The 27328-nt window shown below is 59.4% G+C and overlaps 2 protein-coding genes across 8 annotated transcripts in view; one reads left to right on the top strand and one right to left on the bottom strand.

The window, feature by feature from the left end:
• Positions 1–4610: 4610 nt before the first annotated feature.
• The window catches only part of DEGS2 (delta 4-desaturase, sphingolipid 2), a 39293-nt gene continuing 16575 nt past the window's right edge, over positions 4611–27328 (top strand). Inside the window, exons 1-4 of one of the 2 annotated variants that reach the window (XM_047735537.1) lie at positions 4611–4779; positions 21940–22682; positions 24252–24998; positions 25031–25555. In XM_047735537.1, the coding sequence (XP_047591493.1) occupies positions 4698–4779; positions 21940–22682; positions 24252–24398 (972 nt within the window). In that variant the 5' untranslated portion in view covers positions 4611–4697 and the 3' untranslated portion in view covers positions 24399–24998; positions 25031–25555. Of the gene's footprint in view, positions 4780–21939; positions 22683–24251; positions 25556–27328 lie in introns of both variants that reach the window. The other variant, XM_047735536.1, reaches the window with a different exon arrangement.
• The window catches only part of EVL (Enah/Vasp-like), a 143667-nt gene continuing 143106 nt past the window's right edge, over positions 26768–27328 (bottom strand). For all 6 annotated transcript variants that reach the window (XM_047735532.1, XM_047735530.1, XM_047735531.1 and 3 more), the window contains one exon: positions 26768–27255. In XM_047735532.1, the coding sequence (XP_047591488.1) occupies positions 27218–27255 (38 nt within the window). In that variant the 3' untranslated portion in view covers positions 26768–27217. The remainder of the gene's footprint in view (positions 27256–27328) is intronic.

The following is a 27328-nucleotide window of genomic DNA, read 5'->3' as shown; positions in this document are numbered from 1 at the left end:
AAATAATGCTGCAGAGTGGGATGTATGCATCTCTTCAAACTGGTGTTTTCTTGGGTGCCTGGGTGATTAGTTGGTTCAGTGTCTGACTCTTGGTTTCGGCTCTGGTCATGATCCCAGGGTTGTGAGATCGAGCCCCATGTATGGCTCATGCTGAGCGGGGAGTCTGCTTGAAATTCTCTCCCTCCCTCCTCCTCTAACCACCACCCCGTGTGGTCTTTCTTTTTCTCCAAAAAAAAAAAAAAAAAAAAAGTATCTTCTTTTCTTTAGATAAATTCCACAAGTGGGGATACTAGATCATAGGGTAGCTCTATTTTTAACTTTTTGAGGAACCTCCACACTGTTTTCCACGGCGGCTGCACCAGTTTACATGCTCGCCAGCAATGCGGGAGGGTTCGCCTCTGTCCACACCCTCGCCAAGACTTGTTACTTTCAGTCTTTTGGTCCTGCTGTCTGTGACAGGTGCCAGGTGATCTCTCATTGTGGTTTTGATTTGCATTTCCTTGATGATGCATCTTTTTGTGTCCTGTTGGCCGCAAGCCTGTCTTCTTTGGGAAAATGTCTATTTAGGTCCTCTGCCCCTTTTTAAATATTAAATTGTATAAATTCTTTATATATTTTGTCTACAAACCCCTTATCCGACGTATTACTTGCAAATATCTGCTTCCACTAACTAGGCTACCTTCTCGTTTTGCTGATGTTTTTCTCACTGGAGCAGAAGATTTTTTGTTTGATGCAATCCTGTTTGGTTTTTTTAACTTTTGCTGCCCTTACCCGGGGAGACTGCCCGCCCCCCCTTACTGCCAGTACTGCCAAGAGCTTCCTGCCTGTGTTTTCTTCTAAGCGAAGTTTTTTGCTTTTATTTATTTATTTATTTTTTTAAAGATTTTATTTATTTATTTGACAGAGAGAAATCACAAGTAAGCAGAGAGGCAGGCAGAGAGAGAGGAGGAAGCAGGCTCCCTGCTGAGCAGAAAGCCCAATGTGGGGCTCGAACCCAGGACCTGGGATCATGACCTGAGCCGAAGGCAGCGGCTTAACCCACTGAGCCGCCCAGGCACCCAGTTTTTTGCTTTTAAACAAGCCACTTACACCTGCCCCTCACTGGTTTATTTATTTATTTACTCGATGGCTTTGTGGTCTCCTGAAATGAAAATGTCATTCTCATTTCTCAGCCCAATTCTGCTTTTCCCATAGCTCTGTTTTCCCAGGTGGGACATTCTTCTTTTTCTTGGGGTGGTTGCCCCCTGCCCCCCCGGGATGTGACTCCCTCCTGTATGGGCTGACCGTGAGCTGTGACTCACAGGCTGTTAGCTTCCCTCGGGTTCAGAACAGGAGTGGGAGGGGCTGTACCGAATGCATTCTGGCCTGTTCCTGCGAATGTGCAAACCTGGGGCAGGAGAGGGTTTCCTGCTGGGACGGCAAATACTACAGTTAAGACTTCTGGGTGTAGGTACCCCGTGCTCCTCCCAAGCAGTGGAAGACACCTAGGCTTACAGTCAGGGTCCCCCCTGAGAGTCAGTGAACCTACCCCCCCTCAGGCGTGCTTGTTGCCCACTCCACCACGCTGCTGCTCCTCCCAGGAGAAATGGGGGCAGGGAAGGTTCTTGTGTTGGGGGGAATCACAGAGGAGTGGCTATACATACAGTGTATGATAAAGATTTTTGAACAATGAACTTCATTTTTTTTTTAAAGATTTTATTTATTTATTTGACAGGGACAGATCACAAGTAGGCAGAGAGGCAGGCAGAGAGAGAGAGAGAGGGAAGCAGGCTCCTGGCTGAGCAGAGAGCCCGATGCGGGACTCGATCCCAGGACCTTGAGATCATGACCTGAGCCAAAGGCAGAGGCTTAACCCACTGAGCCACCCAGGTGCCCCATGAACTTCATTTTTTTTAAAGATTTTTTTTTTAATTTTTATTTATTTACTTGACACAGACAGAGAGATCACAAGTAGGCAGAAAGGCAGGCAGAGAGAGAGGGGGAAGCAGGCTCCCCGCTGAGTAGAGAGCCCGACGCAGGGCTCTGCCCCAGAACCCTGGGATCATGACCTGAGCCAAAGGCAGAGGCTTAACCCACTGAGCCCCCCAGGTGCCCACACTGAACTTCATTTTTTCTTTTCTTTCTTTTTTTTTTTTTTTAAAGATTTTATTTATTTATTTGACAGAGAGAGAGAGAGAGATCACAAGTAGGCAGAGAGGCAGAGAGAGAGGAGGAAGCAGGCTCCCTGCTGAGCAGAGAGCCCGATGTGGGGCTCGATCCCAGGACCCTGGGATAATGACCTAAGCTTAAGGCAGAGGCTTTAACCCACTGAGCTACCCAGGCACCCCCTGAACTTCATTTTAAAAATAAACTTTATGGGGGGCACCTGGGTGGCTCAGTGGGTTGAGCCTCTACCTTCAGCTCAGGTCATGATCTCAGGGTCTTGGGATCGAGCCCCACATTGGGCTCTCTGCACAGCAGGGAGCCTGCTTCCCCCTCTCTCTCTGTCTGCTTCTCTGCCTACTTGTGATCTCTCTCTCTCTGTTGAATAAATCAATAAAATCTTAAAAAAAAATAAACTTGATGATCTGTAGAAGTACTGGGAAGATAGCATTAAGAGTTCACATAGCTTCCATACCCAACATCCTTCATTTTAAGATCTTGTAATAGTATGGTGCGTTTGTTGTAATTAGTGAATCACTATTGGTACATTATAATTGACTGAAGCTCATACTTTATTCAGATTCTCTAAGTTTTTACCTAATGCCCTTTTTCTGGTCCAGGATCCCTCGCAGGAACCCACCTTACAGACAAACACACCTTCTCTGTCATTGCTGGGACGGGGGTGTGGCGGAGAGGCAGTCACGTGTGCTGTGATCGAGGCCACCATCTTGAATTCCGTTTCTCTGGTTCAGGCCTGCCTCAGGGACTTGGGAATTTCTTGGTCATGGCACAGGATTGAGAGTCATGTATGTTGAACTCCTGTTCTACCCTCCTGTCGCTCTAGTATGTCCTTTGACTTGTCCCCTCTTTGGCCTTAGTTTCCTTATCTGTAAAATGGAGGCACTGGGCTGTTTTCATCTGGACAGGCTGAGTCCTGGGGTCAGTGTGTGAATGAAGTTCTCTGATCCCCATCCTGGGGTGGAGGGATCTCCCAAGCGAGATGGGATTCCAGAGGGCAGAGCTGAGACAGATCTCACTGAGGGCAATGTGGGGGCAGACACGCTGCCTCTGGGCTTTTCAAGTTGAAGATCGGGGCCTCTCCCTGCTTTGCTGCCTTATTCTTGTGTGGTTAGGCAAGGCCCTCTTGAGCTCTGAGCCTTGGTTTGCTCACCCGTAAAGCACCAGCTGGTGGGAGGGTCCCTTTGGCTGGGAATAGAACAGGTTGCCCTGGGGAGCAGTGAGTTCTGTTTTCAAGGCTGTGCAGGCTGGGCCAGGTGACCCCGTTGGGTGCTTCAAGGGCTGGTGGCAATGGTAGGCTCTGAGGGTCTTTCTGTTGCACTGGGAATCCAGCCTCCTGCCGGCCCATTTCCCTACACCTGATCCACCACCCGACGGTCACACACAGTTGCTTTACTCCCCCGCTTGGGTGGGACGGCATCTGGCCTGGGGCTAAGGGAGGCCTGCCAAGTGTACCACACCCCTGGGCCATGGACTTCAGGAGGCTGGAGGAAAACTCACCCTTATTACCTCCCTGCCCAGACTGGCTACCAGGACAGTCTGCTACCCAGGCATCTCCCAGCACAGGCCAGGCTCTCCAAGGTCTAGAAAGGTGAACTGTTCCACACCCTCCAAAGCTCCGGAGGGGTGAGAGGAATCCCTGAAAAGGTGAAAATGAGGAGCCCTGTGCCCCCACTCCTGGACTCTTATTATTTAAAAAATGTCAGGGTTCTTCTAAGCTTCTGAGCCTTTGGCATCTGCTGTTCCCTCCTCTACCAGTGCCCTTCCCTTGTCTAGCTGCTGACTCCTACTCATCCTTCAAAGCCCAGTGCGAAAGACTCCCGTGCTGGATCCTGGCTACCCCTTCCTGTGTCATGGCACGTCTCACACTGAGTCATAATAGGCCTTTTCCGTGTCCCCGTGTCCCTCGATTTTCCTGAAGGTGGGGGGGGCTGACTCACCTCCCTCAGGTTGCCACAGACCCATCATCTGCCCACTGCGTTGCGTGGGAGGGCCGGGTAGGGGACAGGTAGGGGAAGGCAGCATTGCCGCTGTGGTGAATCTCTCCTAGCCCCTCCTGTTTACAGGCACAGTCACAGGCGTTTAATCTCTAGCCTCCAGGCCCCTATCCCCACCCCAGGTGGGTGCTAACCCGGCTCGTCCCCCAGGCAGGGGCAGCGGGCGCGCCCGTGCGTCTGGGCCGCGGGCGAGCCAGGCGGGGTGGGGGCAACGCGCGCACCGGGCCGTCCCCGCACGACCTGGGGCCCGGGGACTCCCGCGGGCGGGGCGCTAATAGTTCCACGTCCAGCCGACGCGACCGAGGCTGGGGAGCCCCCGCCACCCGCCCCAGATCTGGACCAAGCCCCAGCCCCGCAGGCCCCGCCCCTCCCCCCCGGGGCGCACCTGGCCCCGCCCCGCGAGAGGCCCCGCCCCGCGAGAGGCCCCGCCCCCGGCCCCGCCCCGCGCCGCACTCGGGTCCCAGCGGCGCGCAGCGGGGCAGACAGGTGGAGCGGAGCCCAGTGGTGCGACGCGCTCCGAGCTGCGCTCCCGGCCCCAGCATGGGCAACCGCGCGGGCCGCACCGACTTCGAGTGGGTCTACACCGACCAGCCGCACACGCAACGCCGCAAAGAGATGCTCGGTGAGCGCGGCCCGGCCCCCGCCGCGGGTGGGGCAGACCCGCGGGGCCGTCGGAAGGCGCGGGCCAGTCCGAGCCCCGCGGTCCCTGTGGCGCCGGCCCCGATCTCCAGCGGGCTCTCCTCGACCCCTGCTTCACGGAGGGTGGGAGCGCCACTTCCCCCTCCGCCCAGGGGTCTTCGGCCCGGGTCCCCAAGGGCCCCCCCCGCCCGGGTTGGAACCTGCTGTCGCGTCTCGGGCTGCGACCCGGAGTCCAGGATCCGAGGACCCCAGCCCGGATCCGCGCGCCTGGGGAGCGCGCCTCAGCCGCAGTGTCCCCGTGGTGGGCCTCGAGCCGGTCGTGGGGCGGGGACCGGGCGGGGGAAGGGTCCGTTCCCGGGAACCGTCCGTGTACGGGATGCGCCGTCCTGCCCGCCAGGGTAGAGCCCGCTGAGCTCAACCGGGTCCCGGAGTTAGGGTGCGCAACGCTGGAAGGAAGCAAGCGCGCAACGAGAGATACGACTTAAGAAAAAAAAGATTATGCCCCAAAATGCTTTTTGTCTCTTCAAACCTGTATTTTATAGCTTAGTACGTGGTGGCCGCTCCTCCTGTCGTTTAGTGTCCTCCAAAGTCGTTTTTGCCAACGCAGTTATGGTCAGTCACGCCAGGGGCGGCTTTTAGACTGGGGATGTACAGTCTCCTTGCTGGGGACTACGGGGAACTGGGCTCTCCACTCCGCGGGTTTTTTTGTTTTTTTAAATATCATTTGGGAGAGGCAGAGGCAGACAGGGAGAAACAAACTCTCCACTGAGCAGGGAGTCTGATGTGGGGCTTGGTCCCAGGACCTCAGGATCATGACCCCCGCTGAAGGCAGACGCCCAGCCATCTGAGCCACCCAGGGATCCCCTCCAGCCTGGTTTTCACTAGATGCCACCAAACCGTCCCCACAGTCCCCAGGGTGTGCAGCAGCCTGGACAGGCTACTCTCCCTCCCAAGAAATGGCGGGGCCATGGTTTCCACACTCCTTCGCCTACACCTGGGGTTGGCAAACCTTTTCATTAGATTGACTAGGCGACATGTGCTATTTTATTATGTTTAATTTGCAGTTTGGGGATGATTGTTTCCAAAGTTTAATTGGCCACTTTAATTTTTTTCTTTGTTCTCTTGGGTTGGTCTCTCACTTGTTGGTTAGAGCTCTTTGTACAGCAGGATTTAACTTTTCTTACGTGTTGCATGTATTTTCTCCCTTTTGCTCTCACAGAAGCTTCGCTTTTCATTTTTTTTTTTAAACTGCATTCAAATGGATCCCCCCACCCTTTAAGATTCTATTTGAGGGAGAGAGAGCACAAGCAGGGCAAGGGGTAGAGGGAGAGAGGGAGAAGCAGGATCCCCGCTGAGCAGGGACCATGATTGTGGGGCTCGATCCCAGGACCCCTGGGATCATGACCTGAGCTGAAGGCAGCCCCTTAATAATAGCTTTTTTTCTTTATAGAGTTTTCTCTTTGGTGTCCCGCCCCACTCCAAGACTATGAGATATCCATCCTGTTACTTCTAAGGCTTTCAGACCCCAGATAAACGCAGCATGGTTAGTGTGGGCCTGTGCTCTTCTGTGGCTTACCCTGGCTGGTGTCCCTGGGTGGGTGGGTGACTTTCGTGGTTTTCTGCTGGGAGGTGGACAGTAACCCGGCACTACTGCGGTCTGATCTGTGGAGCGTCCTCTCTACACCCGTGCACTCAGGGGGGTCTCGTGCACTCAGGGGGGTCTCGGTGATCACCTGGTCCTGCCCCTCCCTAGAGGGCAGGTGTCTTGGCCACACCCTGCTACCTAGGCGGGCTCCATTTCCTTCCCCTCCCCTGAGTGTCCCCTACCTCCTTAACAGTACTCACTGGGCACCTGGCCCCAGGTGGAGAAGGCTGGGAAACTTACCCTGGCTTGCAGAGCTGCCTGGAGGAGGGGTCCAGACCCTCTGGGCTGCGGACTCAACTTTTCTGAATCTGCAGAATGGGCACAGTCATCGTGTTTGGCAGAGAAGGTGCGACATTTAAAGGAGATCTGGGATGTTAAGAGGTGCCCAGTGTGCTACTTGGCCCTCCCGGACAAAAGAAAAGGATCTCTGAAGAGAGAAACCGTGGGCCCTGAAACCAGTGGGGGAAGCTTCTGGCCAGGGCGGCAGGGAGGCCTGGAGGACTTGGAGGAGAAGAGGTGATGCGGGCCAGGGAACGGACAGCACCAGGTCTCCAAGGCTGACCCTCCAGGGCACTTTAGCTCATTCCCATTTCCACTGGGGGCTGGGGATTCCTCCAGTTCCATCTGTTTTTGGACTCGTGAACTTGGCATTAATGAGCCATTTTCCCTCACTCACCAGCATTTGACAGCTCCTGCCCTGCCTAGGTGTCCGTCCTTCCGTCTGTCCTTCCTTCCTCTGCCCGACTGGCTCTTGTTTGTTTGTGTCTTTATTTATTTATTTATTTATTTAAAGATTTTATTTATTTATTTGACAGAGAGAGATCACAAGCAGGCAGAGAGGCAGGCAGAGAGAGAGGAGGAAGCAGGCTCCCCGCTGAGCAGAGAGCCCGATGTGGGGCTTGAACCCAGGACCCTGGGATCATGACCTGAGCTGAAGGCAGCGGCCCAACCCACTGAGCCACCCAGGCGCCCCTGTTTGTGTCTTTTTTTAAAAAATATTTTATTTATTTGACAGAGCGAGAGATCACAAGTAGGCAGAGAGGCAGGCAGAGAGAGAGGTGGAAGCAGGCTCCCTTCTGAGCAGAGAGCCCGACACGGGGCTCGATCCCAGGATCTGGGATCGTGACCTGAGCCGAAGGCAGAGACTTAACCCACTGAGCCCCCCAGGCGCCCCATGTTTGTTTGTTTCATTGAAGCGTGGTTGACATACACCATTATGTACGTTTCCGGTGGGTCGCAGTACAAGGTTAGTGCAGTTTTGTGGGCTCTAGTCTCCTTGCTGCACTTGACATTCCCGTCCCTCCCTCACGCGTCACTGTTAATTTGGACTTAGGATCCCCCTCGCCCCTCCTTCTGTACCCCTCCGGCTCTGGCAACCACCAGTCTGGGTTGGTTTTGTCTTTGAGTCTGGGTGTGGTTCGGTTTTGTCTCCAGAGGGCCTGTGTAAGTGGAATCACGCGGTATTTTTGTTGGTCTGACTTCTTCAGTGAGGGTCCCTCCGTGGTGTAGCGGGCTCCGTTCCTCCTCGAGGCTCAGTAGTTTCCGCTTGGGGAGATCCCATCGTCTTCATCCCTTCGTCTGTTCACGGACACTCAGGCTGCGTCCGGGTCTCGGCTCCCGTACACAGTGGGGCAGTGAACGGGGTCGGGGGGGATATATGTTTTCGAATTTGTGTTTTTGTTTTCTGTGGTTGGATACCGAGCCCTGGAACTGCTCACCGTGGTGGGGTAGAGTTTCTAGTTTAATTTTTTGAGGAAACGCCAACCTTTTCCAGAGCGGCTGCCTCCGTTTGCATTCCCACCGACAGCGCACGAGGGTTCCCCTCTCCCCACATCCTGGCCAACACCTGTTCTCACGCTGTGGGTTTTGGCCATCTGACAGGTGTCAGGGGCGACCGCTGGTCGTTTCCATCGGCATGTTCCTGGGCATGAGAGGCGCTGAGCACCTCCCGTGTGTCTGTTGGTCATTTGTGTGTCTCTTCCATGGAAAATGTCTATTCAGGTTTCTAACCAAATTTCTCTTGGTTTGCCGTTGAGGTGTAGGAGTTCTTCATGTGCTCTGGGTATCCTCTCCTTACTGGGGACGTGATTTGTAGGTCTCTTCTCCCATTCCCGGGCCTGCCTTTTCGTGCTGATTGTCACTTTCATGGTGCAGAAGTGTTGACGTTGCTGCAGTCTCCCTTTGTTTTGTTTCCGCGTGTGCTGCCTTTACTTCCGGTGTGGAAGTCAGAGAGGTCACCGCCAAGACTTGTTGCCTAAAGTTTTCGGGTTTCCCGTCTTGCACGCAAGTCTCCGATCCATTTTGAGTTTATTTCGCGCGTGCTGTGAGAAGGCGGTCCGGGTGTGTCCGTGGTGCGGGAACTGTGCGGTTTCCCCAGCAGCACCTGTCCCAGGGACGGTCTGCCCGTTGCGCGTTCCTGTCGCCTCCGTTGGCACATCTCTTGACCAAATCCGTGTTGGTGTTGGGCTCTCTGTTCTGTTCCATTGATCTGTGTATTTAGTTTTACGCTAACTTAACTGTTTTGATCACTTCAGCTTCGTAGTATAGTCAGAAATTCAGGAGCGTGATACCTCGGACGACGACTTTGTTCTCAAGGTTGCTTTGGCTGTTTGAGATCTTCTACAGTTCCACAGCCGATTTAGAATTATTTGTTCTAGTTCTGTGAAAAATGCCGTTGCAATTTTGTTAGGGCTCACTCTCCCATTTCCTGCAGGAAGACCCCCGCCTTGGTTGTCTTCCTGACCTTGGGCCTCTGCTGGGTGAAGGCACTCCTCTGGGGTTCCCCCCATGGCTCCCCAATTCCTCAAGGTTCTTAATCTCTGTGGGGCAGTAGATTTCGGGGGGTCTAGAGCATGGCCGTGAGCTCATGTCCTGGCTGGCACCTCAACACTCCTCACTCCTGAGCCTTGTGATCCTGGGCAGGTCGGTCATCAGATGAGCAAACAGGCTTGGTTGAGTTAAAAGGGCCATTATTCCTTACAGAGTTGTGCACATTAAATGAGGTAGTGTTAAGTACTTAGCCTTGCACGCAATGAATGTTACAGTGTTAGCTCCGATGATAATTACCACCTCTGCAGACAGGCCCGAGCCCTCCCCGAGGACGGGGAGTACCTTCCACCTTTCATCTCCGGCTGCTTGCGCTGTGCCCAGCCCGGGAGAAATTCTGCGAGTAGCCGAGTAGCCGCTAGTACCTCTTTAGGGAAGGGGCAGTGGAGTGGGGTGGGGATCAGAGAGGGGAAAGGGCTTGGTTGGGGCCACCTGGATCGGAGGCTGCTGGGGCCAGGCTGGTGTACAGTGAACTTGCTTTAGGGCTCCAGCCCACCCCCTGGGGGCCAGTGGAGTGTCCATAAAGATCCTACTGTGGGAGGGAGTCAGAACCCAGGGGTATCCGCTGCGGGGGGCCCGGGGAGGGACCCACAGAACCAAAGTCCATCTCCAGCTCCTGCCTTCATGGGGACAGGCTCCCCAGGGCACAGTGCCCTGAGTAAATGGAGGCCCTCGCAGCCCCTAGGAGCCACGCCTCTCAGGCCACTGGCTGAGCCTCCCTGTACTTTGAAGGCAGGAACAGAGCCAGCAGGACTGGGATCCCGTGGCAGACCGGAGGCCAAGCCAGGCGGGGCGGCGGAAAGTAGCAGGCTTTGAGTTTGTCTTTAAAAACAAATAGCTTTGTGATTTTTTTTTTTTTTTCTTAGAAAAACGGGGCTCAGGCTTAGTAAAACAAAAAACCAAACAGACACAAATTCAAATAATCAAAGGAAAACAAAAGAGGAAACAAGGAAGTCCGACTCTTGGCAATTGTTGGGTTGTTTGGGTAGGAAAGGCCCCTGCTGCGGCTTTTTCAGGGCTGGGGCGGGAAAATGCAGAACTGAACCAGGCTGAAGCCCTCAGGGGAATTCAGGACCTCTCCCCACCCTACCACGGGGCTGCTGGCTCCTTTCTCTCCCGGCCCCTGCCCCAGGTGGCATCTGGGCCTCCTCCCCTGCTGGGGGGGCTTGCGTCCACCCAACTCTGAGATTCCAAGGAAGAGAGTGAGCTCGCTCCCTCCCCGGTACCCCATGAGCCTCCAACCTCTGGCTGGAGCTGTGAGTGGTGTGGCTGGGCAGTGGGCAGGGGGCTGTGATGGGCAAGCCCCCCCAGTAGCACATAGTCAGGGCTGTTCTGTGGGAGAGGATGGCTCTCCAAGAAAAGGGAGGTGTGCTGTCACCCTAAGTGGTGTGGGCAGGGGGAGTGGCAGGCAGGGTGCAGGGACGCAGCGCAGCGCATGACTCAGGGCTGACACGTGGACCCTCCTTGGCCTGGGGACATCCGCCCCTGAAATCGTCCAAGGGCTTCCCTTTCTGAAAAAACCACCTCTGCCCCGGCCTGTGGGGCAGCCCATCTCTGCCCTTTGCCCTTTCTCTTGGCTTATTCTTGGACTTTCGTGGAATGCGCCCCATCTGCCCATTTCCCTTATGGCTTTTGCAAATGCTGTTCCCTCTGCTTGAATTCTTTTCCCCCTGTTCTTCATGAACCAAACTCATACATGTCCCTCAGGTCTCAGCCTAAATGTCCTTTTCTCAGAAACACTACACTGTGCTACACACACACACACACACACACACACACACACACACACACACACACACACACACTATTATGCTCGTACTCTCTGCAGGGAACAAAAAGCTCCTGATTTGCAATTGGCACTTGGCAGTTTCTGCAAATACTTCTCTCGTGGCCGATTTCCAGCCCGCAGCGCGCAATGCGGGGCAGGGGTTTGCGAAGGGAGGATTGCCGTGTGGTGACCTGCACGGCTCCCCTCTCCTCCGGGCGCCTGCCCCGCTGTCCTCACTCACCCTCCTGCAAGGTGCCTTCGCCTCCTGGCCCCGGCCTCTTCTGCAACTGCAGACGACTGTGGCCCACTGCTTTCATCCTCCCGTGTTGGAGGCTCCCGATGTCAGGGCGGGCCCACCTCCACCATGGTTCCCTCGGCCTGGCCCCTCGGCCTGGCCCGCAGGGCTCCCCGGACAGGCCTGCCACAGGCGCTTGTGCACAGGCTGCCAGGAGGTCCCGGGCTCCTCCCTCCAGCGCTGACTGCGACCTGGGACCTGCCACGCTCCGGCTCTTTCCCTCCTGGGCTCACCCTGTCCAGCCGGGGAGCTGGGAGACAACCCAGCAGAACCCGCATTTCTAGGCGGGTTGGTGAGGAGAGGACTCTTGGTTGAACTCACTGTCTGTCTTGCCCTGGGAACTTTATTCTCCTGTCCCCAGCTCCTTTTCCCACCCGAGCAGTCCTAGTCCTTGTTCCCCGGTGGGTAAGGGTTTATGTGTGACTTCTTGTGGCCCTGTGCTTGGCACCCGTAGTGAGCATCTTTGCCATTTCTTTCTTCTTCTTTTTTTTTTTTTCCAAAGATTTTATCCGTTCCCTTGATAGAGATCACAGGTAGGCAGAGAGGCAGGCAGGGTGGGGGGAAGCAGGCTCCCCACTGAGCAGAGCACCCGACTGAGCCACGCAGGTGCCCCGCCTTTTCTTTTTTCTGTCTGCTTTCCAGACATTGATGCTCCCTGTGGGGTAAGTCACTTGCCCCACTTGCCCGGGGGACAGGCAGCCCTCTTGTCCATCCTCTCCTGTCCCCGGCCCCTGAAGAGACCTGCTGTCCCTGCCACGGGACGCATGCACGGCGGCGAGCTCTGGGATCCCAGCCTCTGCACGGCCCTGCATGTCCCCTCCTTCCCTGGCCTACCTTTCCCCTTGTTCCGTTAATATGTACCAGCTTTTATGAGGCCCAGTTTACACACCGTAAATCCCATAGGCCGGTGACTTCCGTGAAGTTGCGTAATCCAGTCGGGGAGTATTTTCCTCACCTGGTGGGTCCCTTGTGAACTCGTGCAGTTGCCCTCCAGGTTCTCACACCCGTCCTTGGGCTCCGATGGCAGATGTGCATGCGCTCCTGTGTGTGTGTGTGTGTGTGTGTGTGTGTGTGTGTGTGTGTCCCTCTCCCGGGATGCCCCGTGAGAGCCGCACCCCACCCCCACGCAGCCGGGGAACCCCTCCCATCTCGCTGCCAGAGACTGAACAAAAAACAGATTTAGGGGCTCCTGGGTGGCTCAGTGGGTTAAGCCTCTGCCTTCGGCTCAGGTCATGATCTCAGGGTCCTGGGATCGAGTCCCGCATGGGGCTCTCTGCTCAGCGGGGAGTCTGCTTCCCCCCCCCCCACCTCCCCGCCTCTCTACCTGTGATCTTTGTCTGTTCAATAAATAAATAAAAGTCTTGGGACGCCTGGGTGGCTCAGTTGGTTGGGCGGCTGCCTTCGGCTCAGGTCATGATCCCGGGGTCCTGGGATCGAGTCCCACATCAGGCTCCTTGCTCGGCAGGAAGCCTGCTTCTCCCTCTGCCTACCACTCTGTCTACCTGTGCTTGCTTTCTCCCTCTCTCTCTCTCTCTCTCTGAAAAAAAAAAAAAAAAAAAAAAAAAAGTCTTAAAAAAAAAAGAAGATTCAGTGAGAGGTAGGTGAGGGGGCGGGCACGGTGGCTCCTGAAGGCACTTCGGGCCACTTTCCACACGTTCTACGTGGAACCAGGTCCCCAGGGTGCCTCCCACACTGACCGTTGGGGTTGGGCTTGGCTCCTCCTGGCTCCAAAAGGCAGCCTGTGGGGAGGCCGCAGAGCTGGGGCGGGGCTGTGGGGAAGCCCTTTAGGAAGGAGGGGATTAAGAGGGCTTCAGGTGCCTTCCTTGGGAGAGTTGCCGAGTTACTCCAACAGTGGGTGGGGGATGGGAGGGACAGAGCTGGAGCCCCTGGCTGGGAAGCAGGTGGTCAGCAGTGAGCTGCTATGTGCCATGGAATGTTCTAGACTTGGGAATACTTAGGTGATGAGTAGCAATGACAAGGACCTCCCCTATAGCCATTGGGACTGTCACACCATGGCAATTGGCCTCTTTGGGGAGGTGGTAGGAGTGTGTGGTCCAGTGGTGGCAGGCCAGGGCACAGGGATGGGTCCAGAGTGTTGGCGGGAAGAAGCCCCTTGTGTTCCTGGGGCCCCTGCCAGAGGCCAGCGGTCAGCAGGGGGCAGGTGGGAGGCCTGCATCTGAGAGGAAGACCCTGGAGCCTTGGGACCTCCCTGGCTGCCTCTGGAGGGCAAGGTCCCAGCAGCCTCCCTGAGCAGCTACCTGCTTCCGCCTCCCCTCCCCCTGAGGGCTCTGTCAGGAGAAGTTGGGGGATGAGCCAGTATCTGTGGTAAGGCCGTTCTGGAGACTGGTGTGGGGGCCCTCGGGGGCCCACCCTCCTCCTCCCACCCTCCTGCCCTGCTCTCTGGGTCCTGTGAACAAGTCTATTGTGTGTTGGGTCCTTGTGATGAGAAGAAGTCACCTAGAAGTCACTTTGCTGGTAGCAAGCTGCTTCTCACCGGTCAGAGCCAGCATCTTCAAGAGGGAGAGTGCGAAGCAGGCCCAGAGAGGGATGGGGCTGCCCAGGGACCCCTGCAGTGGGGGTGAGCTGGGCTGCAGGCAGGTCTGACCTGGGACCCAGCATTTTCTCTGGCTGCTCTGTCCTGGCGACCACACATCTCAGCCCCAGGACACAGGTCCCCTGCCGGCCCAGCATCCCTGCAGAACGCTGTTCCCCCCTTTCTGGGTGGGTGATGGGCTGGGGGGGGGCTTTGGAAATGAGGCACGTAGTTTCACCTCGCTGTGGAAACCCCGTCTCCCTGTCTCCGCAGCGGGGAGGGCCTGCTCCCAGACAGGGTGGATGTTTCAGGTTCCCTGCACCTGCTGGTGTCCCAGCCCTCGCCTGGGCCCCAGCAGGCATCCTGTTGGGGGGCCCTGGAGCTGGGGGTCCCAAGGCCAAGTCTTGGCAGTATGGGCCTCACCCTGCTCTGTGGGATGCTTCCCCAAGCTTCCCTGGACCTCGGACCCTCCTTTCCGTGTCAGGCCCGGCCAGTGCGACTTCTAACAATGGCTGTTGTTCATGGCTAGGTGCCCAGGTGCCTTGGGCCAAGCCCAGGAGGGCCGCAGACATTTGCATGGTGCATGGGTCTGTTTGTCTCTCGTTCCGGGTGGCCGTCTGTGCTTCCCCCGTGCATAGCGAGCTCTCGAAGCATGCGTGTCCCCGTGCATCCTGCTGTCTCTGAGCCAGGGGCCTGGGCGTGCCTGGCAGGCTAGCCAGGCTTGGGGGTCCAGCTCAGGGCCAGGGCTCCTCCATCGGGCCGTTGGGGGTGGGGTGGGGTATGTGCTTCTGTCCCTCCTCTTCGGGCATCCCCCAGAGAGGATGGAGCCCAGCGCTGAGTGGCCTCAGGGCTCTCCCCCTCTTCTGGTCCTCCTTTCCTGGGCCCTGGAAGAGGCCCAGGCCCTCCTACTTTTGTTGGGCCAGCACCCCTTGCCCGTCCTGTGACCCCCACCCCAGCATCTCTGTCCTGGCCTCCTGACATCCCTTGCCCCCCAGCTAGACCTCCCGTCCTCCCTACTTCCCACACTCACCCTCTCCCCCCTCACGTCCTTGCCCCATTGCCATCTCGCCCCAGGTTGTGCCGACATGGCTCCTGTTGGGGCCCTCATGACCTTGCTAGGTCCGATGGGGCACCTGTCTTGTCTTCCTGCCTTTGACCCTCTTTGACCCCGGGAGAGACACCTGAAGCCCATGGCTGCAGTCACCCAGTCCCTCTGGTGCCCCGTGAGCTCCACCTCTGGTCTGAGTGGCTGGGGGTCCCCGGAGCATCTCCTGTGGGACGTCCCCCAGGTCCCCCCGCTCCCCAGGAAGCTCTGGGCTGGAGAAGTTGGGATTCACTGTTGCCCTTGACTTTCTGGCAGGCAGGTCTTGAATAGCCCCACTCCTAAGATGGGGCCTCCCTGGGGTCCCCACAGAAGGCCCGGGGTGTTCAGTGGGGATGAAGTTTTAGAACTTCAGTGAAGTGAGCTTCACTGGGGAGGAGTCTGGAGCCGAGGACCAAGAAGGAATTCTTGAGACGTCTTTGGTGCAAAATGGAGGTTTGTTCAAGCACGGGGCGGGGTCCGTGGGCAGAAGGAGCTGCTGGCCCAGGCTGTGAGGGGCGGCGGGTTACATACTATGGGGTTGGGGGAGGGAAGGAACAGGAGGTTTCAAAAGGACTTTCTTTTTTTTAATTTTTTTTAAAATTTTTTATTTTTTTAAAGATTTTATTTATCTATTTGACATACATAGATCACAAGTAGGCAGAGAGGCAGGAAGAGAGAGAGAGGAGGAAGCAGGCTCCCTGCTGAGCAGAAAGCCCGATGTGGGGCTCGATCCCAGGACCTGGGATCATAAACTGAGCTGAAGGCAGAGGCTTAACCCACTGAGCCACCCAGGCGCCTCGACTTTCTTTTTTTTAGATTTTATTTATTTATTTGTCAGGGGGAGAGTGTAAGGGAGCACACAAGCAGGGGGAGAGGCGGGCAGAGGCCGAGAGGGAAGCAGGCTCCCTGCGGAGCAAGGAGCCTGATGCGGGGCTGATCCCAGGATGCTGGGATCCCAGCCTGAGCCGAAGGCAGCAGGCAGCCGCTTAACCCACTGAGCCACCCAGGCATCCCTCGAAAGAACTTTCATATGCTAAAGACGACCCTGATGCAGAGGCCTCGCCACTGTCGGGTGAAGGTGGTTTTTCCCCTCTAGCAAGGCATTAACATTAAGATATTTAATGCATCCCAGTGCGAGGTGGGGCCTGTGAGCCGGTGCTCCCTGGGCGCACAGGCACTTCTGGCCAAGGCCCTGGGGCTCTGCCTTCTCCTTGGCTGCTGGGCTCCTCCCTGCACTGCGGTCCGGGGCGTAGGTGCTTGGCCCCTTGTAGGGATCGCCCCTGTGCGGCCTGGAGTCCTACTTGGACGTCGGCCCCATCTTTCGTGGCTTCCAGCAGGATGGCTGGGCCCAGTGGCCCTTGTGGCCTGTGGGTAGGTCAGAGCAAGCCGGGCCCTGAGATCAGAAGTTGGAACATTGTTCTTGGCTCAGAAAACTGCATTTAGTAACCGTGAGAGAGCTCGTGGGGCTCAGAGCCCCATCCCTGCCGCGCCATTGCCCAAGTGGGCAGGCCGGAGTGTTGTCCCTATCTCAGGTGTGGAGACAAGACTGGGAGGCAGTGGGGCCACTCGAGTGGGGGCAACCTGAGTCTTTGGGAAACTGTTAGGAAAAGGAGGAAGGGGCATCAGGCTCCCTGAAGGTGGGACCACAGGGGTGTGCGCCCTGGCTCCCCACTGGCGGGATTACTGTCTTTGTTGGACAGATGGGACGTCTGGGGCCCACTGTCCAAAGTCAGAGCTGCTTCTGGGGAGCACAGGAGTGGCCTGTGTGCTGGCTTCGGTGCCCGAGCTGGGGTCCCACTGCCTCAGAGCATGCCAGGCTGCTTTCCTGCCACAGGTGTGGCCTGCCCTGCCCTCCCGCCTCAGGCTTGGCCTCCTTCCAAGGGCATGCATGGGAACTGGCCCGAGAGAGAAGCTGCTGGCCTCCAGCTCCCTGGGCCTCCTAGGTGTGCCTCGGGAGGCCTTGAGGGCCAGGCTTCTGGTTGATAGGGGGGAGGCTGGTGTCCGGAGTCCGCCCCTGGTGAGAGGGAGGCTGGTGGAGCCCTGTGGTCCCGCCCTGCCAGCCAGCTGTGCACAGGTCTCGGGGGCACTCTGCGTGTGGTTTCCCTAGCCCTGGGCTGTGGCTGAGGTGGCCAGCGCGTCTCGTCACCCTGGCCTTTGGGAAGACATTCTTTCTTCCACTGCAATCTCACCCTCCTCACTGAGGCTGCTGGATTCCCCCTCCCGGGCCCCCAGCCCCGAAGTGCCTCTCTGCCCAGGCAGTCCAGGCCTACTTTCTGAAGTGTCCCTCTTCCTCTAACCCCCTTTTGGGAGGGGAGCAAGCTGGGATGAGACCTGCCCCTTGAGTCCCCTCCTGGCTCCCAGGCTTGGGTCCTTTGTCTCTCATCCCACCTGGTGGGATCACGGAGGGCATGTGCGGTGCTGGCTCATCCCCCTTGGCGGGGACTGGCGGGCTGGTGGGGCGGGGGGCACCCTTGGGGTGGGGGTGGGGGCCAGGTGGAGGGTGAGTCTCCCTGGGCCCTGCGGCGCCAGTGCCAGGACGGACCAGGGCTAGGGCCGGAGGAGTGGACCCTGTGACGGGCCCAGCTGCTGGAGTGCACTGTTTCCTCCTTTCTGGTCTAGGTGCCCTCAGTCTCCCTGGGCCCCAGTGACAGGTAACCACAAGTTGGGGGGCCATCAGAGAGCACACACGTGTTCTCTAACAACTTGGGGCGGCAGAAGCCTGATGTGGGTCTCATCAGGCTGAAGTCATGTGTCATAGAGCAATGCCCCAGGGAGCTCCGGGGAGGAAGCCCTTTCCAGGTACCTGTGCTCCTGGGCTCACAGCCCCCACCCTTCCTCCACCTTCATGACCAGCAGGGGCAGGCGATGGGGTCCTTCCCTGTGCCCGGGGGACCCCCTCTCCTGCCTGCGTGTGCCCCGGGAGGGAGGGCCCTGGGATGACCCTGGGCCACCTGTACGGTCCAGGTCACCCTCCTGTTGTAAGGTCAGCAGCTGGTATCTGATGCCCTGTGCGACCTTGTTCTCATGCCTGGGACTGGAACCTCCTCATCTTCTGGGATTGGGACGCGGATATCTTTGGGGCCATGACTGACCTCCCCCTCCCCCCACATTGCCAGTGGTCTCTGTCTCCAGCTTGTGAATGGGGTCTCCTGGCTTAAGGTGGCACTGGCCACCCCAAGTCTTACTCTGCCTGCAGCAGCCCTAGAGTCCTTGACCTTCACAGTAGCCAGGTCCCCTCCCACGGCGCAGGCAGGAGGCCAGAGGCTATGAGCCCAGTGTGGGTGGCACCCCCGGGCAGGGTGAGTGCTATTCATCAGCCCAGCATTCTGTCCCCTTGCAGTCCCTGTGCCCCGATGACACAGCTGCTGGCCTCGGAGGGGCTGGTATCCCCAGCATGCCCCGGCGGTCACCCTGCAGCCAGGCCACCGTTCGTGCCTGTCTGGGCTGGCTAGCCAAGCCCTGCCAGGCCTTATCCATCGGCCCTGCCTGTGGCCCTGCCTGTGGCCCTGCCCGTGACCCTTCTTGTGACCCCGCCCGTGACCCAGCGGGCAGTGCCTGCACAGCTCTGCCACCGAGCTCACCTGCCCTGAGTGGCCAGTTTCTCTTCAACTTTTTCCAAACTGCAGCAAAATACACAGAACCGGCAGTTTGCTGTGAGAACCGACCACGCTGGCGTGTCTGATTCCGTGGTACTCACGGCGGCGTGCGCTGTGGCTGTTTCCACATCCGCCTTACGGAGTCGCACAGACCCATTCCGGCCCCCCCATCCCCTTTCCCCCTCCGCCCCCTCCGCCCCCTCCTGGCCCCTGCTGACCCTTCCTTTCCTCCCTAGGAACTGCCTGTTCTCCCCCCTCACTCGTCCTGGTCCTACAGTTTGTGGCCCCAGTGGCTGGCGGCTTTCAGTTGGCCTCGTGCGTTCGAGGCTCATCCACGTGCAGCCTGGGTCAGCACTTTCTGCCTTTTTCTTCTTCTTTTTTTTTTTTTTTAAAGATTTTATTTATTTGACAGAGATTACAAGCGGGCAGAGAGGCAGGCAGAGAGAGAGGAGGAAGCAGGCTCCCTGCTGAGCAAAGAGCCAGATGCGGGGCTCCATCCCAGGGCCCTGGGATCATGACCTGAGCCGAAGGCAGAGGCTTAACCCACTGAGCCACCCAGGCGCCCCTCTTTCTTTCTTTCTTTCTTTCTTTTTTTTTTAAGATTTTATTTATTAATTTGAGGCTGAAAGATACAGAGAGAGCATGGGCAGGGGGAGAGGCAGAGGGAGAGAAGAAACAGGCTTCCCGCCGAGTGGGAGCCAGATGCGGGACTCGATCCCAGGATCCTGGGATCGTGACCTGAGCCGAAGGCCGAGGCTTAACGACTGAGCCACCCAGGCGCCCCTCTTTGGGTTTTCATTTCCTCCTGTGTGAAATGGTGGGAATGGGGGGCCCCTGGGTAGCTCACTCGGTTAAGTGTCTGCCTTCAGCTCAGGTCGTGATCTGGGGGTCCTGGGATTGAACCCGCGTCGGGCTCCCTGCTCAGCGGGGGGTCTGCTCCCTCTCCCTCTGCTGCTCCCCCTGCTCGTGTGCTTGCTCTCTCTCTCTGTTAAATGAATAAACAAAATCTTAAAAAAAAAAAAGTCTTTGGGGTCTGTGTAGAGGTGAGCTTGCTGGGCCATACGGCAATCCTGCATTCAGGTTTTCGAGCAGCTGCCAGTTCGTTTTCCCCACCAGCAGCCCTGGAACGCGGCCTCTGGGCGCGCCCCATCCTTGTGGCCACTTGCCCTTGTCTGGTTTTGACTCTGGCCCTCCTGGGGGGCCGGTCGAGGCGGGACCTCCTGTGGTTTTAGTTTGCGTTTCCGGTGACTGCCCACGTGGAGCAGCTCTCTGGGCTCCTTGGCTGGTGGCTCGTGTCTGGAGACGCGCCTGTTTGGGTCCTTTGCCCGCTCTCTGTTGGGTGGTTTGTCTTGGCCCCTGAGTTGTAGGAAATCTTCGTGCTCCGGATATTAAACGCGCACCCACAGCGAGGATTTGAACCCACTCGGGACACTGCCCTCTCCCAGCCGCCTGGGACACGGGTCCTGTGCTGCTGTTGAGTGGGGCTGAGGTTTGTCACCTGTCCCTGGGCTGGCTTGTGATTTCTGAAGTCCTGCGTCTACACTGCGCTGCGACCATCCAGGCGGGGTCCTTGGCCCAGCCTCAGGGAGAAGCTCCTGGGATCAAAGGGGCCCTTGGCCTCCTGCAGCTGGGAGGCCTCGGGGGCTGGCACTGTCCCCAGCTGGAGGCGACCTCTGTGTGCAGGGGGAGGGCCGCTGCAGGGGGAGCTGCGGGGGTGGGGCAGGGCTCTGGCCCTGTCCACTGTGGGATTCACAGCCCACCTCGGCTCCTCGAGGGCTGTCCTCAGGGCGGTGGAAATCACTGCTCCCGTGTTGGAGCCCACACCGCGGTTTGTGTGACGAGGCGAAGGCTTGGGGGTGGCGCTGGGATGGGTGCTGGCTGGGGCATTCTGTTGGCTTCTGGGCAGAGGGGGACCCCAGCTCCCCGCAGCATCTCCAGCAGATGCTGGCTGTTTGCTGTCATGGAGTCAGGGTCTTTCTGTGGGGACAGACACCCTGTGAAGCACCTCACGCCCCTGCCATCACACACCGGGACACTGAGGCCCAGAGAGGGTGGGAATGGAGCCCGGGGCACACAGCAAGATCGAGGGACCCCAAGAGGGACTTGTGGGGAGGCGGCTCAGGCAGGAGGATTCTGAGCCAGAGTCTCCCCTTGCTCCCATCATGTGTTTCTGCTCGCATACTCCCAGGGACAGGCAGCTCACTACTTCTGTTTCAGCCTGTTGCATTGCTGGATGGCTCTCAGAAAGGCCTGTGGGCTGGGAGGAGGGTGGAGGGGCCTGGCTTTGGGGACTTTGGGCTGCTGAGTGGAGTTGTCACATTCTTCCCTTCCAGGCACAAAGGGGAAGTAACTTCCTGGGTCAGTTGGAGGACAGGGGTGGGCAGGATTTGTCCTGGGCCTGACTGGTTCCAGGCCCTGTCTGTGGACTAGCCCAGGGAGGGAGCCCGAGGCTGCCCAGGTGCTCTGTAGGCAGGAGGTATGAAGACACTGGACACCAGCACTGGCTTTCCCGAGGGTGCCCAGGATAAGTCCTGCTGACCTGGGCCTCAGTTTCCATATCCGTGCATCAGAGCGCTGCTTTGTGTCCCAGGGCCTGGGAACCAGGGCACTGAGCAGTCCTGGGAGCATCTGTCACCCTGAGTGTGGGATGACCCCTTGGCCCTGTGCATTCCCACCCCTGGACACAGCACCAGACTCTGTACCCCCTCCCACGGGAAGTTTCTGGAAGGCAGAGCTGTCTTGCCCCAGGGGCACCCCCAACCAGGGCCTGGCTGCTTTCTGGCCAGAGGGTCCTCCCCTGCTCGGCCCACTCCCACCATCATTGTCTTTTTCTTTCCTGTAGAGCAAACTACAGAAAAGTACAAAAGACTCTGTAACGAGCACCCCCCCACCCCAAAATAAATGAATTCAACATTTTATCGTGTTTCCTTAGATCTTGTTTAAGAACTGAAACACCGCAGCCAGAGCCAGAGCCCTCCATGTCCCCGCCCCTGGCCAGCCCTGTGCCTTCCAAGGTTCCCGGTGAGTGGGGGCGCCCCACTCACCCTGTCCCTCGGGCCCGAAGCCCCTGGCGCCGCAGCGCGCTGGCCTGCAGCTCTCGGTCGCCGCCTGGATTTGGGGCCTCATGTTGCTGTGACTTGTGACACCTGCTCGCTCTTTAGGCCGGTGGCAAAGATACCTTCCCTGCTCTGGGAAGTCTCTCCCGAGCCCCCAGCTGGTGGGGAGGCCGGTGTGCCTGGCTCTGCGGCTCCAGGGATCCCCAGACGTCTGCAGGCCTGGGTTTGGAGGGACCCCGTGTCACTGCCTGGGGCTCAGTGGATGATGGGGGGAGAGGGAGGCCCAGGAGGTCAGCGCGCCGCCCTCACCGTGACCTCCTCTCCTCCGTTCTCCCCACAGCCAAGTACCCGGCCATCAAGGCCCTGATGCGGCCGGACCCCCGCCTCAAGTGGGCGGTGCTGGGGCTGGTGCTGGTGCAGCTGCTGGCCTGCTGCCTGGTGCGGGGCCTGGCGTGGCGCTGGCTGCTCTTCTGGGCCTACGCCTTCGGCGGCTGCGTGAACCACTCGCTGACGCTGGCCATCCACGACCTGTCGCACAACGCGGCCTTCGGCCCGGGCCGCGCGGCGCACAACCGCTGGCTGGCCGTCTTCGCCAACCTGCCCGTGGGCGTGCCCTACGCCGCGTCCTTCAAGAAGTACCACGTGGACCACCACCGCTACCTGGGCGGCGACGGGCTGGACGTGGACGTGCCCACGCGCCTGGAGGGCTGGCTCTTCTGCACGCCGGCCCGCAAGCTGCTGTGGCTGGCGCTGCAGCCCTTCTTCTACTCGCTGCGGCCGCTGTGCGTGCACCCCAAGGCCGTGACCCGCATGGAGGTGCTCAACGCCCTGGTGCAGCTGGCTGCCGACGCCGCCCTCTTCGCCCTGTGGGGACTCAAGCCCGTGGTCTACCTGCTGGCCAGCTCCCTGCTGGGGCTCGGCCTGCACCCCATCTCCGGCCACTTCGTGGCCGAGCACTACATGTTCCTCAAGGGCCACGAGACCTACTCCTACTACGGGCCGCTCAACTGCATCACCTTCAACGTGGGCTACCACGTGGAGCACCACGACTTCCCTAGCATCCCGGGCTGCAACCTGCCCCTGGTGCGTGGCACACGGCGGGGGGCCGCGGGGGGCTGTGGGGGGGCGCTGCCGGGCGCTCGGGCTGCAGATCGCTGTCTGGCTGCATTCTGGGTCGTGGTTCCCGGGGCAACGCGAGAGGCCCCCCAGGATAGGTTGGGCCTGGCTGTAGAATTGGGGGGGGCTTCTGGGAGGGCAGGGTCTCGTGGGGGAATGAAAACCTGTTTGAACCCAGGCTGGACGCCGTCAGGCCAGCCCCTTGTCCTCTCTGCGCATCAGCTGCCCCTTCCTTCCGGCAGGGTGGCCTAGCCGTACCGCATTCCTGGCTCCCACCTCCCCTGTCCCTGCTCATTTCTGGTCCCTGCCCTGTGACCCTCCAGGGCCCCTTCGTGACATAGAGAGGACAGGGTGGGCCTGGAACTCCGTGGACCCCAGGGCTGGGCCTGAGCTGGAGCCCCCCCCCCAGGTTTGGGGAGTTTCTGGAAGAGGAAGAGGGAGGAAGAGGAGGAGGAGCTCTGGCTGGGGGCCGGTGGGCTGGTGGGTTAGAAAGAGGAGGGGTGACCCGAGACACGGGGTGGCTGGGGAGGCTCCGGTGGGGAGGGTGTCAGAGCATTGGAGTCTGTGTGTGCTTGCCTGGTGTGCACGTGTTCTACGGGCATGAGTGCTGTCTGGGTGTGCACGCCTGTGTGCAGGTGCTTGCATGTGTGTCTGAGTGTTCCACGGTGGCACACGTGTTTGTGTGTGTGTGGTGTGTGAGCACCTGTCCGGGCTATGTGATTCAAGAGTCCGACCTGGCTGTGTGGCCCCTGCCCTCCTCGCGTGCCCTGCATCTCCTGCCGAAGCTCCTGTGGTCCTACTGTGTGCTGGGCGCTGTCTCAGCCTCGCCCCAGGCCCGTGCAGCTGGCGTTCTTGTTCTCTGTTGTGCACGTTTCACAGACAAGGCAGAGGCTCAGGCGGGGACGGCCCTGCCTTGGGAAGTAGCAGAGCCAGAATCTGGACCCCACGCGGTCACGGAAGCACGTGCTCTTAGCTGTGAGCCTTTCTTTGCTTCCCCCAGGCAAAGTCAGGGTTCCCTGCTCATGCTTCAAGTAGGTCGTCTGGTCTCCCGCGCCCTGATCTTCCCCTCTAAAGCGGGCCGTGAGCCCTGGGTGCACCCCCACTGCTCTGGCTGAAGAGCGGTGGGGGTGCCCGTGCAGGCACTGAGGCTGGGAGTGCTTCCTGGAGGAGGCGGGCTGAGGGTGGGTGCAGAGGGTGCAGAGGGGACAGGAGGGGGCAGGGGTCGCTGGGCGGAGGAGCGAGGCCAGGCTGGGCTGCTTGGGGGCACGGAAGCTGGGCCCACCTGGAGCTCCTGGATCAGAAACTTGGCACGGGCTGCAGAGGGGAGGGCAGGGGCTCCGAGTCTGCTGTGTCCCAGGCCGGCGGCACCCCGCGTCAGGCAGCACTGAACAGCCTGGCTCTGCTGGACATGGGTCTCCTGGCAGGCCGTCCCTGTGTGTGAGTGTGTGTGCGTGCAGCTCGTGTGTTCACGCGCATGTGTGCGGCAGGGAGGCGTGCCCTGGCCCCAGCCTCTGACCTTTCTCGCCCTCCCTGCAGGTGCGGAAGATTGCCCCCGAGTACTACAACCACCTGCCGCAGCACCACTCGTGGGTGAAGGTGCTCTGGGATTTTGTGTTCGAGGACTCCCTGGGGCCCTACGCCCGGGTGAAGCGGGTGTGCAAGCTGGCGGAGGACCGTCTGTGAGACCTGCTGGCGGCCGCTGCCCCGCACCCTCGCTCCCCTGCTGAGGATCTGACTCTCACTGCCCCCCCCCCCCCCCCCCCCCCCCCCCCCCCCGCCCCAGCCTGGCGCCTAGAACTGGTTTGGCTGCATTTGGTTCCCACGCCCTGGCTGTGCTCTGTGTCCCAGAGCCCGAGACCACGTCTGGCCACAGCGGGCACAGACTGCAGCCTGGAGAGCTCCCCACCCCCGGCCAGGCCCCCTTGCTTCTGGGCCTCAGGGAAAGCGGCCTGGCCCTGCCCTGGGTGCTCTGGGCCACAGTCTCCCTGGGCCTGCTTTCTCGGGGGTCTCCGGGCCCTGCATTCAGTGTTGGTTTCCACACCCGCACGTGTGCTTCCCAGCAGCGGGCAAGGGCCCAGCCTGGCCTCAGAAGGGACCGGCCCAGCCCAGCAGACCGCCTTCCCCGCCAGCCCAGGCCACAGCCCCTCTGTTCCCCCCACTCTCGGGGACGTGCTGTGTGCTTAGGCAGCATCCCTGGTGGGGGTGGGGTGGTGGTGCCTTGCTGGCTGGCCCCTGCATGCCCTGGGGTGTCCCATCGTCCTCTGTGTCTTCGTAGACTGTAAAGTGCCGGGTCCCAAGTCCCTGGGGCTCTGAAGCCCTCTGTGTGCAGCCTTCCCTGAGCTCCAGTCTGGCTGAGTGCTGAGGCCGCCGCCTCTCAGCCATGCCCCTGCCCCCACTCCACCCTGAGGCCTTGGCCTGGGGGGAGCCCTCTCTGAGCCCCCAAGGGTGGTCTCCCTGACCAGCTTCCCCAAAAGAGATCGTTAGGAGCGGGTGCCGCAGGCCAGATGGATGGAGGGTGGACGGGTGGCTGGACAGATGGGACTGGCTGAGGGACCTGCAGCTCTGGGGGCAGTGGGCTGATGTCCTTGGTAATGACCCTGTCCTGACTGGTGGGGGCATGGCTGAAACCTGGGGGCTGTGAGGGGTGGTGTGGGGTATGGTGGGGTCCTGGTCTCCTAGAGGCTGGCAGGCAGGCAGCAGAAGGGGTGCCTGGGGCCCCTGGACAGGCGTGGCCCCTGAGGCTGGGGGGGCAGAGGACCACCCCCTGGGTGGGTGCATTGGGGCTGAGCTAGCTGACCCAGGAGAGGGAGGATGGGAGGAAGGCAAGTTGCTGCTGTCCCGTGGGGCCAGGGGCAGGGGGACTGTGTGGTGAGTGGGGTGGGGTGGGTGGGTGCTGGGGGGCTGGGTGTGGTCTGTGATGCCAGGTACACACACCCATGCCCACCCCAGTCCCCTAGACATTGAGATGGCCTTGGGAAGAGGCGCCGGCCCCAGGGCCTGCTGTGTGAGGCAGGGCAGCTTGGCTGGAGTGCTTAGCCTGGGTGGACTGGTGGTCTTGCCCCATGCAAACAGGTGGGCCTGAGTCGGGGGGACCCAGGAGCACAGCTCCTCCGGCGGCCGGCTGGGGGCTCCGTTGGGGCTGCGGGCACACCCACCTGCAGGGCTGTGCTGGGGAGGAGGCTCCGCGGGGAGCTGGGTGAGCTCAGTCATGACCTGCCAGCTCCCCCCACCCCTGCCGCTAGAGGTCAGGATTCCTGGGCCTTGGCAGGGAATCTGATGCCCTGGGTTAGAGTCTCTGCTGGACGGGGATGGGGGGGCAGCCACTCTGAGAGGAGGCCCCCGGCTGCTCACCCCAACAGGCAGAACCATCCTACTTCTGTCTTTCAGGTTGTTTGGAATACTCAATCAGTTGGGGTGTCCAGAAAACAGTCCTTTCATCAGACTGGGGCCCCCAGCTTCACCTCCTCTCCCTGAGGAGCCCCCCCACGCCCATCCCGCAGCCCCAGGACAGCTGGGCAAACTGCTGTGTCCCTGGGGGCCAGGAGATGGTACCGCTTTTGCAGGCCTGCCCACTGGCTGGGCCCCTCTTCCTCCTCCTCCAGGGGGCAGATGCTCTTGGCCTCCAAAGGGGCGCGCACACTGAGAAGTGCTGGGATGTGCATTCGGTGGGGGCGTAGGGCAGGGCCTTGGTCCTTTCTGGACGATGCAGCCTGTCACTTCCCTGCTGCCTTGCTAAGCCCAGGCCGGCGCTCCTCGCACTGTGCTGAGTGGAGCCAGTGGCTTCCATGCCTCAGGTGTGGGCGGCCACTCGGCCCATCTGGGGAGGGGGGCGGCCGTAGCGGTGGCCGTCACCAGGAGCCATGGCTGGAAGCCGAGTGGCCCCCACTCTTACTCCTCCCTTCCCCCGTCTGCTTCCAGCCCAGCTGCCCACCAAGGTGGCTGCTTTGTTCTCACGGCTCCTGGCCACGATGTTGGTGGGCCGTTACCCAGAGGGGTATCCTCCGCACGGAGTGGCCCAGAGCTGGCGTGACAGACTGAGCCGGAGCCGGGGGTGTGGACAGAAAGCGTTTATTACCACGTGGATACAGACACCGCGGTGCGTGGACAGACTTGACCACCACGACGCTGGGGACCGCACGCCCCTGCCAGCCAAGCTGCTAAGAGCATCACCTAGGAGAAAACTCGGAAACCGTCTAATGAAGCGCGTGATTTGGGGAGTCCTCTATAAACCAAAAGAAATGTACACTTAAATAGGCAAATATAAAATACAAAAAAGGCGAGTAGACCTGGTGTTCTGTGTCAGGTAGAATCTAAAAAAATCCAGAAATTGAACTTGTTTCCTCATTTTAATATTTTATCACAGGTTAAGACGTTTGAATGGAGCACGTCCCGGCTTCAGTGCGTGCGCGTGTGCTGCAGGCCTGGGGCCGGCCGGGCTCCTCGCTGTCCCCCGCCGGCAGTGGGCCTGTGGTCTCGGGAGGTGGCGGCAGGGGCCGGGGGCCCTAGGAGGTGCTGATCCCACTCAGCTCCTGCCGGATGGCTGGGGGACAGGACAGGGCGGCTCAGGGCGGTGGGGACAAGGCGTGCCTGCTGTCTGCCCTGCTCAGTCCTCT

The sequence above is a fragment of the Lutra lutra genome, chromosome 7 (assembly GCF_902655055.1).
Source record: "Lutra lutra chromosome 7, mLutLut1.2, whole genome shotgun sequence".
Classification (NCBI taxonomy): Eukaryota; Metazoa; Chordata; class Mammalia; order Carnivora; family Mustelidae; genus Lutra; species Lutra lutra.
This window is presented reverse-complemented; position numbering and strand designations above follow the sequence as displayed.